We start from the raw sequence: 16405 nt of genomic DNA, 5'->3' as shown, positions 1-16405 counted from the left end.
TCATGATAAATTATCCTATCGACTTTGAAATGAACACAATATTCTAATTCTTAAAATATATTTACCATCTATGATTAAACAGGCTTCTCTGGTAAGAACAGAGCAGTGGCTTGGACACACTTGCAGTGTCACCTCTGCTTATAAGCCATAATCTAATTCTGTTTACACTCAGTAAACCAAATTCAAGTTCTGAGCGTCATATCATCAGCAATTAAATCGAGATTAAACTCAAACGGGACCCTAATGATAAGATTATTCATAACAACTGAATAATCAGTCAGTGCAAACCCACCAAAAGTAAATCACTCATATTGCAGGCAAAATAGCTGGAAGCACCAGTCTGTGACACATTTTAGAGTACTCTATAGTTTTCTGCTTGTCAGACTTGTTAATGCATATAAGCTTGGCATAAACGGCACAGCAGAATCTTTACCAACTGGCACTCTTCTATCGCAGCATGATATATACTGCCATCCCTATGTCTTATCTTTATTTTTATTCAAAAGACCATGAAATTAAAACTCTCCTGCGTGCATCGAATGTGAAGATAATGTTCACGGAAAAGATAGTTTGCTCTGTCTATTCTGTATGCAGCTGCTGTAATGAACTGTACACTTGTGAAACATCGGTTTGAAGCGTGTTTGTGCATGCGAATGCGTTCATGCGCGTATCTGTGACCTGCTTACGGATGTGTGGGAGCGTACGCTTAATAAGTCAATGCCTAATGGAGTGACTCATTACTAGTGATTTTTATTCCTACGGCTGTTCAGTCAATTCAGATATATTTGCAGAAAAAAAACAGCTTAGAGGTGACTGGAAACAACGTCCGAATTTTGCCCCAAGCTGCTGGTGTACTGTATGATGCTGACTTTGGGAACTGTGTGACTCACCGTCCATCCACCCCCATCAGTAGTCATGTCACAGAAGACCTGGAAGCCTGCTGGGTAATGTGTGGGGAACACAGAGTAGATACCATCCTCTCTTTGCCCGCTGGCATAGATGTCACTGCAATCCCTGGGTCTGGAACCTGCCAGAAGATACGACATGCCAGCATCATCAATCTACATTAAATGCCAAGCCATAAATGCATCTGGGTTTTTTTTTTTCATTTTTTGAGAAACCCGTTCAAGGTAAGGCATAAGAAAAGAAAGCTTCAGACTTCAAATCTGCCATCATACACCTGCTGTCTAAGCAGTGGCATGTCTCTTTCACACTGCTAGAAAGCTTATGAGGGAATAGGTGTGAAACCATTCTAGGGCTCATTAGGGATGGCTGGAGACTTGAGAATATGTGTCTAATGAGGAGGGTTTTTTTTTCTTTTACCTTCTCCACCGGCACAGTCCTTAGGCCGGACGCTGCGCACCGGAGCTCTCTGCAGATCTGCCTTGAGACGGCTCTTGATGTTTCCGGCTTCCTTCTGCATGGAGCTGAGTGCGTCGCTCACAGAGTTCACCACTTTCACCATGTTGATCTGGCTCTCCGACAGCAGCTGGAGAGAGAAAGCAGGGGAAAGTGTGAAGAACAGAGAATAACACACATGTTCCATCAGGCTCCCATTTTTATGTTCAGATATTTCACTTAAATGGCAATGAAAAGAACCTATTCATTGCCATTAAAGTGAAAATACTGAAACTACACATAGGAGCCTTATAAAAATGCTCATTTTAGAAGACAATTTCAAACAGCACTTAAATGCTTTTGCATCTGAACTCTTCATATATGTTTTAAAATTTATATTTATAATTTATAAAATAGAAATAGACTCTTGTCTAATTTTTATTATAATGTATTACATTTATAGTTTAATGTTTTAGTTTTTTATAGTTTTGTATAGTTTTTTATTAAAATGAAAATCACTCAAACAATAAAATATGTAACTAAAATGCTATTTTTAAATATATTGTTTTATATAAAAATTCAAATATTATATATAAACATTTTAATGCTTAAAATTATTACACACACACATATATATATATATATTTATATACATATATACACACACTAGATATTTACGGACGGACGGACGGACAGACGGACAGACGGACAGACGGACAGACGGACAGACGGACAGACGGACAGACGGACAGACGGACAGACAGACAGACAGACAGATAGACAGATAGACAGATAGATAGATAGATAGATAGATAGATAGATAGATAGATAGATAGATAGATAGATGTTTGCCCTGCCTTATATTTGTCATCAATCAACTGTGTGAAATGTCAGATGACCCACATAGGTCTGGGGTGGGGCAAGTGCGTTAATAATTTTAACGTGTTATTTTTCACCGAAATTAATTAATCTAATTAATCAATTAATCTAATTAATACGTTAAATTACCAGCCCTAATACACACACACACACACAGACACACACATACAGTACCATACACAATCACGTCTACTGTTGAGAAACCATTTAAAACCATTTTTGCCGTTTAACATTTTTGTGGAAAAATTGCTGAAATCGTGTTGCATCATACCTGATTTCTGTGGCGTTTCTGTGCTGTTATAACATTGTCAGAGACCTGGTTCTAACAGAGCTTTGGTTGACTTTGGCCTTTCCTAAAAGCCTTACTTAAACAATAACAACAATGGAGTCTCTGTATCAGCATGTGGTCCCCGGCACTGCATTAAAGTAACAGGTGCACTCTGCTGCACAACACTGATAGCGCTTCAGTTTAGCAGGCTCACAGCCAGCGGCTCTGGAAACCGCTCGGTTTGAGGTTCCCAGACAGCTCTCTTTATTGCCTGCATCAGCAAAGCCGTTCAGGTCACCTCGATGGGGAAAAAAAAATTGATTCTGAGTGAGGCAAACTGTGCACCTTTCTCCAAGGACAGCTCTTCGTGTCTCACATCAAACATCATGAATCAACGTGGCACTTGAGGATGTAGGAAGCTCAGTTGGCGATTAGCAAAAAATTAGCCTTAAAGTGAAGCTTGTTTCCTATGACACATGAAAGCGTAAAGCTATCCTTTGGGGTGTGAACGAGCATCGAGTTCTTTGAGAGTGTGTCATTAACACGTCTGCGTGTGCGCATATGTCACTGTGTCACACTGCAAGTTAAGTAGGAGCTGGTGTGTGTGTGTGTGTGAACTCGCTTGAAGTTGATGACGGCTGACGCACTGAGCGGATGGTCAGGACATTAGCACTCGCAGCTCTCAAAACGCTGCCATAGCAACATGTCTATCATTACGAGGCCATCCAGCATCAACAGAAAAAGCATAATGTCCCCAAAAGTACAATGCACTCCATGCTATAACCTCTAACTAAACCTGTTTTTTTCAATGGCTTGAACTTCTTGGCATACACTCGACAGGACACAAGACCTCAGTCACATCTACTCCAAACATTGCCTCTCTTTCATTAAAGCACACAGCTGGAAACTACCAATTAAAAGATCCAGGCCTTCAAAACGCACCTTGAACTATCAATTTCAATGGCTGTGTTTGGAACAGAATGCATTGTTTGCTGCATACATACATTTTTTAACAAAGATGTCAGTATGTCAACAGTAGCCATTATTTCATGATGAATGTTTCGATGACTGTTTGCATGTATAAACATATTCGAGTATTAGTCAGAATTTGCTCATGATTGTAAACACATCAATATTCCTTTTTTCTCAAAAATGTAAAACATCTGGCATTTGGGTGTTTTTATCAGAATTTGGGAGCAGGTAAGCACCTATTTTTGAATATTTAATTATTTTAATTATTTATTGGTGTATTTGTATGAATGATTATTAACATGGACATTAAATAAGAATAAGAATTATTTAATCTTATTTAATTATTATTTTTATTTTATCTTATTATATATATATTTCTTTGAATATCCACATGTCCAAACAATGGCCAAACAAAGGTAAATGTGGGTGATTTTAGATACAGACAGAAGAAACACATTTTTATGGTAAAAATAAATTATTTATTTATTTAAAAAAATAATAAAGTATATTATGGATATTCAAAATAATAATAATAATAACACATTAGTTGTATTATTTGAATATTCACAGTAACAGAACTTTCATTTTTATCTGTGCATGTCTAATCAAAGATCATTTTAGGAGATTTTAGACACAGGCAGTTAAAAAGTCAACCTATTGAAGAAACACATTTTTTCAGCGAGGAAGACACAAAAATTTCATAAATGTTAAAACCAAGGTCATCCTTCTCTTGTTTTATTGTTAAAGACAAGAATGAGAATGAATGAGTTAGCCAAAATTTCAGCAAAATATAATGCAAAAGTGTATCTTAAGTGTTTCCAGAAGAAAAATTGAGGAAAACAGCATGCATGTCTTCAATATATTTAGATCATGCTGATTACATTTATGCTAGAAAATTCAATTAAACTTTAACCTGAAAATTATATACAGTACATGTACACAACATAAACACCACATGACCTCATCATCACGTTGCATCTGCTAGCATCTCAGAAATAAAATAAATTTTGCATAATGCATTAATCCAATTTTGTGTAATTTGTTTTACAATTTGGCCATCCAATCAAATAATGAGTCAAGAAAGAGATATATTATTATTATTTCTGTATTGTATATCACACTGTAATTGGAAGATCAAGTCAGCCACACTTCATTGTGTGATGTCATATTCCACACTGTAAACTCTGGTTTATAAGACAAATATAGCAGGTTATGCAAGTATTTTGTGTGAATATACCTGTATACCTGTACTGTATATTGCAGAAACAGCAAGAGCGATAAGATAGTAAGCTATTACGAGCACAGCCAATGTCACGGCATGGTACTGGCCACATTAGCGCCCACTGACTGCACATCTACCCGAGGTATGTATACGTTCATCGCTCTAAAACCGTGTTAAGAGATGATGGAGGAAAATGAACTGAGGTTAAGAGTCTCATGCCAAAACATTTTAGCAGATAAAGAGACACAGATAGCCCCTCTTTAAAATAAGTGCTACCTGGCCCATTTGTCATATCCAGGCTGGACCAGGACATCGATGGCATGAACATTATTTAAAGGGAATTTGCTTCTTGTTTGAGGGGCTGCCATTAATCACAGACATATTCCAGTGCACTTCCTCCGCAAGACTCTGTATCATCAATAATCTCGCCAACAGAGTATGCATCCAAGTTTGGAACACAGCTCTCAGTTTTGGAAATGACTGATGATAGATCAAAGGCGAAAGATTAATAAGCACAATCGAACAGGAGGAGACCAAAGGGAAAAATTGTGCTGCTTGCTGACACATCAAAACTTTCTTATTATGCAAATGACTGAAACACAAGATTCTGCACTCATGTGAACTCAATGTTTCCTATAGATTGGGCATTCATTTTAAATTCTCTGGTTCTACAGCAATAGCTTTCAGATAATGCTGCTGTTAAGTTATTTCAAGCCTAATTTCATAGCGATGTCAACATGTACCTATAAATTATAATATAAAATGGCCATAAAATGTTTTTGGACACCTTTGAACATATAATGTAAGTCACGCTTAAAATGTATGAATGTATTATATATAAACATATTTTAATGCTTAAAATTATTACAGATAGATAGATAGATAGATAGATAGATAGATAGATAGATAGATAGATAGATAGATAGATAGATAGATAGATAGATAGATATTTTTGATATACTCAAAAATGTAAAAAAAATTTTTTAAATAAAATAAATTAATTAATACATACCTAAATAAAATATAAATATATATATAATATAATCCAGATTATAATTAGAAATTGTAGTATTTAGAATTAAAGGTCACCCAGAAAATACATTTCTGTCATCCTCTAAATATGCAATAAATAAATAATATAATATAATATATAATAAATAAATATAAATATGTGTGTGTGTGTGTGTGTGTGTGATGTAAAATGAGTGACAACAATTATGAAAATTATAATAATAATAACAATAATTTTCTATAATCTCCTTTTTCTGTGTCACAGGTTATTTTCAGAGAGTTTAGGGTTCTTTTGAAAGATAGTGAAAGCATATTTAAATAATCAAATAATTAACAACGTTGTTGTCCAGGCATAACAACATTCACAAAAAAGTTAAGTCGAAACTGATCTTTCATTCGAGACACCATCCTAGAGTTTCGCGGCAGACGACAGATACGATTTTGCCAGGAGAAAATGGAAAGTGTCAGCAAGTATTAATTTCAAAGTCTGGCTGACAGATGAGTCAACATTTCCTTCCTACACCCACCTTCCAAAGCAAAGGGCAAAAGAAAGTGGTCTCTTTGCCAAAAGTTTATCGTAAAGAAAGAAAGGCTGCAAGCTTCTCCATTCACAGAGCAATCTCCCCGGGCAACTGCTCTAATGAGTCTACACTCATAATTAACAAGAGAGTTTTAATAAGGTCCTGTAGCAGGACTAATAAGTTCTCCTGCAGGACCAAATGGGGTTTAAAAAAAAGACTGTCAGAGGGCACCTGCCCTTTACAAAACCCAGGTTTCATGACATACTGAACACTGGTGTTAAGATGCTGTTAAAGTGGAACAGTGAGGTGCAAACTACTTCCCCAAATGCATGTTACTGATCTCCTGCCACTTCAGATGTGCTGCCAACTCTGCAGCCGTGGCAGTGACCTAGTTGTGAGTGCTCCGGTCTTAACAAGGAGACGGAGATGGCAAGTACTTGTGCTTTATGCCGGAAACAAATTATATTCCATGAAAGTTAACGACGTGCAACTATTTAAAAACGTCAATTTAATTTAGCTTGAGCTGACTTTGTAATAGAAGTACAGAGATTAAAGTATGATTAATCACTGAATTGAATAGATCATGCTCTTAAAAATAAAGGTTATCTATCCGTATCTATGGTTCCAGAAGAACCTTTAAAGAAATAGTTCACCCAAAAATTAAAATTGGCTGAAAATCTATTCACTCTCAAACCGTCCAAGATGTAGATGAGTTTGTTTCTTCATCGGAACAGATTTGGAGAAGTTTAGCATTGCATCACTTACTCACCAATGGATCCTTTCAGTGAATGGGTGCCGTCATTGAGAGTCCAAACAGCTGATAAAAACATCACAATAATCCACAAGTAATCTACACCACTCCAGTCCATTAATTAACATCTTGTGAAGTTAAAACCGCATGTTTGTAATAAATAAATCAATCGTTAGGATGTTTTAGCTTTAAACTGTCACTTCTGGCCAAAATACAAGTTTATAATTCATAATAACAATTCCTCCAGTGAAAAGGTCACATCAAAATCCACCAACATATTTGTTTAGAACTGTTTCCGCTTGTAAATGGTGCTTGATCTGTGCTTATTTCTCTGCTAATTCAAATGAGATGACTTGTTCACTAGAGAAAGCAATATTATGGAGTTCAAAGTTCAAATTACTTTATTTGTCCCCAATGGGGCAATTCGTTGTGCAACAGATAGTACAAATCACACACAATACAGAGATTGCCTACCTTACAGGCATGGCTAAAAACAATAAAAACCAATAAACAATGAATAATAGTAAGTCAATAAGTTATCTATGGTTCTTTATAGAATTGAGAAGCAGAATGGCAGCAGGTACAAAAGAGTGTTTATATCTGTGTATGGAAGCAATGGCTTTAAGTTAAAAACATCTTAATGACAGATTTGTTTCCTACAAACATGCAGCGTTTCACTTTACAAGACAAACTGATCAGCTGGAGTCATGTGGATTACTTATGGATTATTATGATGTTTTTATCAGCTGTTTAAACTCTCATTCTGACGGCACCCATTCACTGCAGAAGGTGAGCAAGTGATGTAATTCTAAATTTCTCCAAATCTGTTCCAATTAAGAAACAAAGTCATTTACATCTTGGATGGCCTGATGGTGAGTAAATTTTTGTTCTTTTAACATCCATGGTACCTTTTCATTGCATTTTCAATGGAAAAAGATTATTTAAAATGTAATTATTTAAAATTAAAAGGATTATTTTTAAAATGTTCACATTAAAAAATTGTTATTTCAAAAGCTGCTCACTAAAGGGTTCTTTGGGGAACAAAAAAAAGAGCAGGTTCTTCTATGAAATAGCTGTGAAAATCCCTTTCGGACCTTTATTGGAGTGTATGCAATGGGGTTCAACAGTGAGAAAGCTAACACTCAGATCAAAAGCATGCAGACTCATGCAATGTTACACAGTGGTAACATTCTGTGGAAGTTATGCTATAAAAGTGGCATATTCACCCCAATGCGTCACCATGTTCCCCGTGTTCTAGTTTCTCAGCACTGAGGTGGGATAATGACTAAGGAGGCCTGGATTCAGCCAACCTCATTAATAATCCAGGCCTTCTGCCGAGTCAGATCGCTAGCACCTTGGGATCCACAAAAGAAACCTTTATCCATCCTTCAAAGACGCCCTGAGGATAGATTTACTTAGCATGTCTGCAATTCCATTGTCACTGGAAGAAATAAGCCTTCTATTGATCAAAGTTCGAGTATGTGATTTTTGCACCACTAGTGGTGAAAACTGGAATTGCAAAAATAAAGAGATTCCAAACTGTGTGTTTGTGTGTGTGCGTGTGTGTGTGTGTGTGTGTAAAGTCACCACAAAACTAATGTTGTTTTAAGGTTAGATAAATTAATAATTCCATGAAGTAATGATAAGTGAGAACATAATTTAAGTTTACTGCAAAATATTCAGATATTTACTAATTTAAAAGTTCCAAACATTTGGAAGAAACTGATGCTTCTATTCAACAAGAATGCTTTAAATTTATCAAAAGTGACAGTAAAAATATTTACAACAAAAAAAAGATTTCTATTTCAAATATTCATCAAATATTCCTGAAAAAAAAAGCATATGGTTTCCACAAAAATATTAAAATTTATGATTTCTGAAGGATCTTGTAAGACTAAAGACTACGGTAATGGCTGCTATAAATTCAACTTTGCCATCACTGGAATAAACTACATTTTAAATTAAAATATATTTAAATAAATATCGGTCCACTTAGAGCAATTTTCCCTACAGTGTTAGACCAATCGCTTACATACAGCCTGTAAAAATACATTTAATGATGCCTATTGTGATTTACTTGAGCTTACTTTAAATAACATGATCGAATCCATTATTTTCTAGTAAGCACTGAGCAGATATTGCATTTCATTTCATCTATAGAGGGTAAGTAAACACAGGTTATAGACAGATCTAATCATATGAGCTCAGGGTATCATGGTATATCTGTAATTAAGTTTTGAAATTACCCCTCAGAACTTTCATTTGGTATTCTTGTAATTCCGCTCAATGACCTCATATTTGCTTTCAGATTTAAGAGAGAAAGAGTGTGCAAACCAGTTTATAGCTCCCATCAAGCTAACCACGACAAGCGTATGTGTCCCTTGGGCTGAGAAACCCATCCATATCATGAAGTTATCTCTGACTCTGTGATAAATAATAAAAAGCTCCCATGATATTACCAGGCTGTATAGTCTAAACCCCACAAGGCTGAAGAATACAACCCCCTTTTCTCAACCCAATCATCCCTATTGATGGTGCTGTGTTTTTATTGTCTGGCAGAGGGAATCTAATGAAAGCATGGCCCTAGTCTAGTTTACTGGCTGAATTCATAAACCGTTGATCTGAATGTAGGGGCCGCAGATCCCATCTGTCTCTCATTCTGTCTCCTGCTCTCCAGAGCCAGGTCTGAAATGATGCTATCACATATCAGACACACAGAACACCTACGGTACTACAAATATTTTTAAAAATATGGACAATTACACCATAATTTACACAATTTAACAAGGGATTTGACTGATCAGACTTTTAGTAGATTATCAAGACATTCCTATAACAAAAAGGTGTTTAAAAAGTACTATTATGAGATACTAGGAAACATAGAAATAGCTGATTTGATAAAATATGTAATAGAATATATTGGTCAAAATATATAAGACAGCTACGAACTGTAAATGTTTTACAGGAAAAAGCAGCACATGAATCTCGATAAAGAATATTGAAATATATAAACATTGTCATAGACAGACAACTGTATGTAATATATATTTTCTATATATTTTTATAATACATTTTAATATAAAAAGTGCTACTATAAATATTATGTAGATATATTACATAATATGCATATATGGCAAACGCAAAAGGTTTTAAAATAAAATATATGTAAAACATTTTAGAATATTTGTGGACATTAAATGAGATAATGCAATATTATATTATATTATGTTAATATTATTACTTTTTATAAGTAAAAAGTTTTTCAATAAAACGCAGCACAGCCGAATTTCAATTAAGCACATTCAAATATACACACACGCAGACAACTGTACATAATATATTTTATAATGTTTCTGGATATAAAATAATTATGTAATATTGACTGTAAAATCGATTAATCAAAATTAATCCCATCCAAAATAGTGTTTATATAATATATGTGTGTGTACTGTGAATATTTATATGTATAAATATTTAAGAAATATATACGTTATATATGTATATTTATATAAATCGCTTATAAATATGGTAAATATTTGTAATAGTAAAATATAGTAAATAATGGTAAAATATGGTAAATATTTCCTAAATATATACATGCATGTGTGTTTCTTTACATAGAAATACTTTATTTTAAATGTGATTAATCACGATTTTACAGCCTACTAGTATTACGTACAGTAAATATGTCATATATAACAATATAACAATAAAATATATATTTTGTTTAATATAACAATAAAATACATGTTATATGTTTAATAATATAATATAATATAATATAATATAGCAAAAGAAAAACATTTAGCCATAAAAAGCTGCACAGCCGAATCTCAATAAAGCACATTCAAATAAGTCTATATCTCTTAAACAGACATCATTAGGTCGACTAAATTCTCTGCTATAAATTCCTTGTGGTGTGCCACATCGAATAAAGTCCTCCACTGTTTGACACCACTGAGCTCCAATGCATTTTGTCATCTCATCTTCAAATGCACAGTGAAAAGGAAGTGTGTGCCTAGTGGGGATGTTAGCATACGGCTGCATAGTGTGAGCTCGATCCCCCACTTGTTCACATGCAAATCAATTCCCTCAAATTTCAATAAAAAATAAATAAAAAAAAGAACAGAACGAAATAAAGATGGAGCTGTTTCATCACATGGGAAAAGCTCATAAAGAGCTTTAGTATGCCAACAACATATTGGCGGAAGAGACAAATGGTATCTTGTAAACACTAGGAGATTTGTTGAATGTTTGAGAAACCTTAGTATTTCAGCCTCAAATTAGTGTCAAGGATAAATAATCTCTCCGTCTGCTGTAATCAGTAAGTGTTACACTCATAAAAGGTCATAAAGTGGGAGCTTGTGGGACATTGTGAGTAATGGTGCTTGTGATTTTCTTTCAGTCTTTCATCTTGACAATCTAGATGGTGCTGATGAAGGCTTTTATAATAAGGACATAGGTGAAGGAGAGGCAAGCGGTATGGTACTTATGAAGTTGAGCCGAACTATTTTAAAACTGCTATAAGTAAAAAGTTTAGAAAAATGCTAAATGTGGTTTTCAAGTTTTCAAGGCCTGTTCACATGAAATCAGATGCCACACAGAAGCATAACCTATTTCAAAGTTGGGTTATATTGACAATGTGGAGCGTCTCAGGTTACGTATCGTAACTGCGTCGGAACACATTGGGAATGCCTCCAGCGTGACCGCGCTCTGAATCACATATGTAATCTGTCCTATGGCTGGGCGAGATGTCATAGGCAGGTGACGTCACCGACCGGGAAGCATAAAAGCACGTGCGGTGGAGCCGGCGTCAGCATCTAGGAGTGAAGCAACCGCTCACAGGGATGCCAGAAGTATGGCCTCGAGATGCAGCGTCTCTTTCCCTTCAGGGAACCGGGGTTACATACGTAACTTGAGACATTCCCTTCCAGGAACTAAAGCTGCGTCGGAATGCATTGGGAACGAGATGCCCACGCCTCCAGATTGACAGCATCCCTGCCTAGTGTGTGTGATGCACAGCTAAGGCGAGAGAACAGAAGAGCCCGGAGTGGCCCGCATGTCTAGGCCATAGAACCTGACGAAGGTTAGGGACGTGGACCATCCTGCAGCGTTGCAGATGTCCTGCATCGGAACACCTGCTAGAAAGGTCTTAGAGGCCGCCACACTTCGGGTAGAATAAGCTCTGACTCCCATCGGTGAGGGGAGCTGAAAGAACTCATAAGCAGTGGTGATGGCATCCACAATCCACCGACTGAGGGTTTGCTTTGTAGCAGGCAGACCCCTCCTAGGAGGACCATAGCATACCAGTAGTTGGTCCGTCCTTCTCCACAGGGCAGCTCGCATTGGACACATACAATTAAGCTTCCGTTGGTCGGTCTCCCTGAAGGGAGGAGGACTGAAGACTTGCAGCACGACAGGCCGTGGTGTAGAGGAAGGAACCTTGGGGACAAAAAGGCTTTGGCCAGACCGGACGCAAAGTCAAGATATGAAGGGGCCACTGAGCGGGCCTGTAAATCCCCAACTCTCTTGAGAGAAGATATCGCCAGAAGGAAGGTAGTCTTAATAGTGAGAAGGCGATCAGAGATCTCCTCAATAGGCTTGAATGGAGGTCTACGGAGAGCTTCTAACACCACAGCCAGGTCCCACGTGGGGACACGGGACCATACTGGAGGTCTCAGCCTCAGCGCACAGCGGGGGAAACGTGTAACCTGGGGGTGTCTACCCACTGACTGACCACCGAGAGGGGTGTGGTAGGCCGCAATGGCCACTACGTAAACTTTAATGGTGGAGTGGGTTAACCCTGCGGAGAGTCAGGCCTGCAGGAACTCCAGCACTGTACCAATCGGGCAGTTGACTGGGTCGAGCTGGCGGTCTCCGCACCATGAAGTGAGAAGTTTCCACTTCAGGGCGTACAATTTCCTCGTAGAGGGAGCTCTGGATTGGAGGATGGTCTCAGCAACCTCGGTTGAGAGACCGGAAGCTATGAGCTGTGCCCCCTCAGAGGCCACACCCACAGCTTCCACAGCTCCGGGCGAGGGTGGACGATAGTGCCCCCTGCCTGTGAAAGGAGATCCCTCCTGACGGGAATCTCCCATGGAGAGCCGTCGAGGAGAGAAATCAGGTCCGAGAACCATACTCGGCCTGGCCAGAACAGTGCTACCAGTAGTAGACTGACCTCGTCCCGGCACACTCTCGCCAGAACTCCTTGGAGCAGAGCGATCGGGGGAAAGGCGTACAGATGAAGCCTCAGAGTCAGAGAGAACCAGAGGGGACATTGCGATGTCTCCTTAGTCGCAAAGAGGTCCACCTGTGCCTGGCCAAAAACTCTCCATACCTGCTTCACCACCTGGGGAATGGTGAAGCATCCATTCCCCAGGCCTCGGCCCCTGTCTCGACAGGATGTCTGCTCCCACACTGAGATACCCAGGAATGTAGACAGCTCTCAGCGAGCGGAATTTGTCCTGGGACCACACAAGGATCTGGTGCGCCAGCTTGTACAAGGGGCGCGATCGCAAACCTCCCTGGTGGTTGACGTAAGAGACCACTGCTGTGCTGTTGGTGCTCACCAACACATGGTGATCTCTTAGATCCAGGAGAAAGTGTTTCAGTGCATTCCTATTTACTACTAGTTATAGCACTAAATAAAAATGAATGAACATTAGAATGTATGTTGAAAGAAACCATCATGGTTTAAATGTTTATGTTTCAACAACAAATTGGAGTAGAAACATAATTCAGTTATCAAAATGTTGACATAAAAACTGCCTTATGTGCAATTATACTAAGTCCAGAAGAACTGTGGCAACGTCTCCAAGATGCTTCAAAAGACCTACCTGCAAAGCTACAGTACTGTCAAAAGTTTTAGGCACTTGTGTAAAAATGCTGTAAAATGAGGATGCTGTCAAAAATTATTTCATAAATAGATTTTCTTTATCAATTACCTTCTATTAACTAAATTAAATCAACATTTGGTGTGACCATCCTTTGCATTTAAAGCAGCTTTTCCTCTTGGTGCATTTGCGCATAGTTTTTCAGGTAGCTTAGCAGGTAGGTCTCTTGAAGCATCTTGGAGACGTTGCCACAGTTCTTCTGGATTTAGTCTGTCTCAGTTTGTTCTATTTCTTCATGTCCTTCCAGACAGATTGGATGATGATGAGATCAGATCTCTATGTGGATCACTGGCTGTTGTCAGACTCCTTGTGCAAACAAAAATCTCACTGGATTATTACAATTAATGGCTAAATTAATGTTTGGAAATGTAAACTGATACTTCCTACAGACACACTACAGCAAAAGAAATAACTGACTTAAAACCATTTTTAGCCACCACTATTTTGGCCACCACTGTATATATATGTAACAATTTATAAGCTCAAAAGGGAATTGTATATAAATAATTACGATTAATTATGATTAATGACAATTATTTATATTGGCTGCCAGTAATAACTGTCACAGAATAAAATTGCGAACATTCAGTGTAAGTTCGTATCAAATTTAAGAAAGGGTATTTCCTTGGCCACAGAAAATACTTTCCTATTAATGCATTAGAGCATTGTAGCAAGGGTCAAAATCGTAAAGGGACATTTAATATACAAGGCAGAATCAGAAACTCATGTAATTTGTGCACACAACTTTTATTAACTAAACACTAAGGCAGACTAGTCTAACAAACAAACAAACAAACAAACAAACAAACATACATACGTACAATCACTCATACATGGGGAAAGGGCAAATGATAGTTGATGGATGAAGCCATCAGGAAAACCAGAGAATGCAGTTATGGAGAAAGTCATTTAACCACCAGAGTAAAACCATCAGCACCATTTATAATGGGGTCTATAACTTATACTAAACCTCTGTTTTGTTTAGTTAAATGTTATACTTGCACTGCCTTTGGTCGGGTCGAGTGTCCGGAATGCAGTCTCAGATGAAAGTCTTAATGGTTTCAAAGTTTTGGACTCCCGATCATGTTCTTCCGGGTTGAAGAGTGATGAATTCCAAAGATGTTCTCAGGTAGAAATGTTCTTCCGAGTATTGAATGGAAAAAGAGCTAAGAGAAAGATCTGCTGAGGTCCAAGGAGCTTGGTTGAATGGAAAGACGAGGCCGCAAGGCCCGGCACAAAACTTAGAGGCTCCAGAACAAGTTCTAGCTCACATCCTCTTAGGATCTAACAAAACCGCAGACTGCTTGGGCATCTCTGAAGTGACAGCTTATCTGCTATAGAGGTCACACCTCTGGGGTGTCAAATACCCAATGGAGTCCTGGATTTTTGGAGGGAAAGTTTTACGACCCTTTGTCTCTGAACATGGTAATGTGCATAGGTAATTCACCTGGGTTAATGCACAAACTTCTAGAGACTCTTAGGACACTAGTATGTTGCATAGGTATCGACATGTAATATTCACTCTCAATTAGATCATCCGAAGACGAATTGATAGAGACTAAACATGATGCAGCTAAAGTGATATTAACTAGTGATCTATCATGCAGAAAACAGTGTACAATACACAAAAACATATACAAGAACAATAATAATATACACAATGACCTAAAGATATGTGTGTTCATTCAAAGAAGGGTTTTCTATGAATTAAGTAGAGAAGAGTCCATTTTTATGGTGTAATGTGCCTTTCCTAAGAGGAAGTGTTGCTCTACCCGCATTCCTTTGAGCAATAAAACCAGTGTTATCAGATGGGTTGCCATGGAACCAGAGACCTGGAGTCGTTGACAGACCCACCAGCACCAGTATGTGTATTAGGTGGGGGGGTCTGTGAGCATTTGTTAATCTAATAACTAATTGATTTGTTAAATCAATTGCAAAATTGTGTGTCTGATTGGTCAAAATGCTACATATATAAATGTGTATGTGAATGAACGCGATTAAATGCGATTAATCATTTTGTAGCCCTAATATATATATATTTTTCTTGTCTTTTTCTATGTATAAAAAAGCTCTTGCACCTGGGACTATTAACGCCAATGGAAAGCAGACGGTAAACCAAATTTAGAATAGCTGTTCCATTATAACCAGGCACATATCCAGACCAGTGAGGTGAGTGAGCCGAGTCAGGTACCTGGACCACAGTCATTGGGCAATGCTGTACAGTCCCAGAAAAGTATGCCAGATCACATAGTGTGCAGCATTACCCAACAACCTCAAAATCAGAACCAGCCTGAAAAATAGTCACATTTGTATGGTTAACTAATTTGCATAAATCCTTTAGTGAATCAGCCACTAAAACAATGCAAACAGCACATGCAAATTAAACAGCGCTATCAACGGCACCATTCATTCATTGTGAATCCTCCCAGCATTGTTGTATTTTAAAATCTTGTTTTCTAAGTTCTTCCTGCCAGAAATTCAGAATTGGTACGCACTGGAATTTGGCTTTGTGGATAACGCAACAACTACAAGGGACAAATTAATTTCAGC

General features: G+C 37.6%; 1 protein-coding gene across 1 annotated transcript in view; it reads right to left on the bottom strand.

Moving 5' to 3' along the window:
- The window catches only part of LOC306849376 (fibrinogen C domain-containing protein 1-like), a 113819-nt gene that overhangs the window by 69424 nt on the left and 27990 nt on the right, over positions 1–16405 (bottom strand). Inside the window, exons 4-5 of the mRNA XM_079384340.1 lie at positions 1324–1489; positions 891–1027 (exon numbers count right to left, since the gene is read on the bottom strand). Coding sequence (XP_079240466.1) covers positions 891–1027; positions 1324–1489 — 303 coding nt within the window. The remainder of the gene's footprint in view (positions 1–890; positions 1028–1323; positions 1490–16405) is intronic.

The sequence above is a fragment of the Barbus barbus genome (assembly GCF_936440315.1).
Source record: "Barbus barbus genome assembly, chromosome: 29".
NCBI classification, from domain to species: Eukaryota; Metazoa; Chordata; class Actinopteri; order Cypriniformes; family Cyprinidae; genus Barbus; species Barbus barbus.
This window is presented reverse-complemented; position numbering and strand designations above follow the sequence as displayed.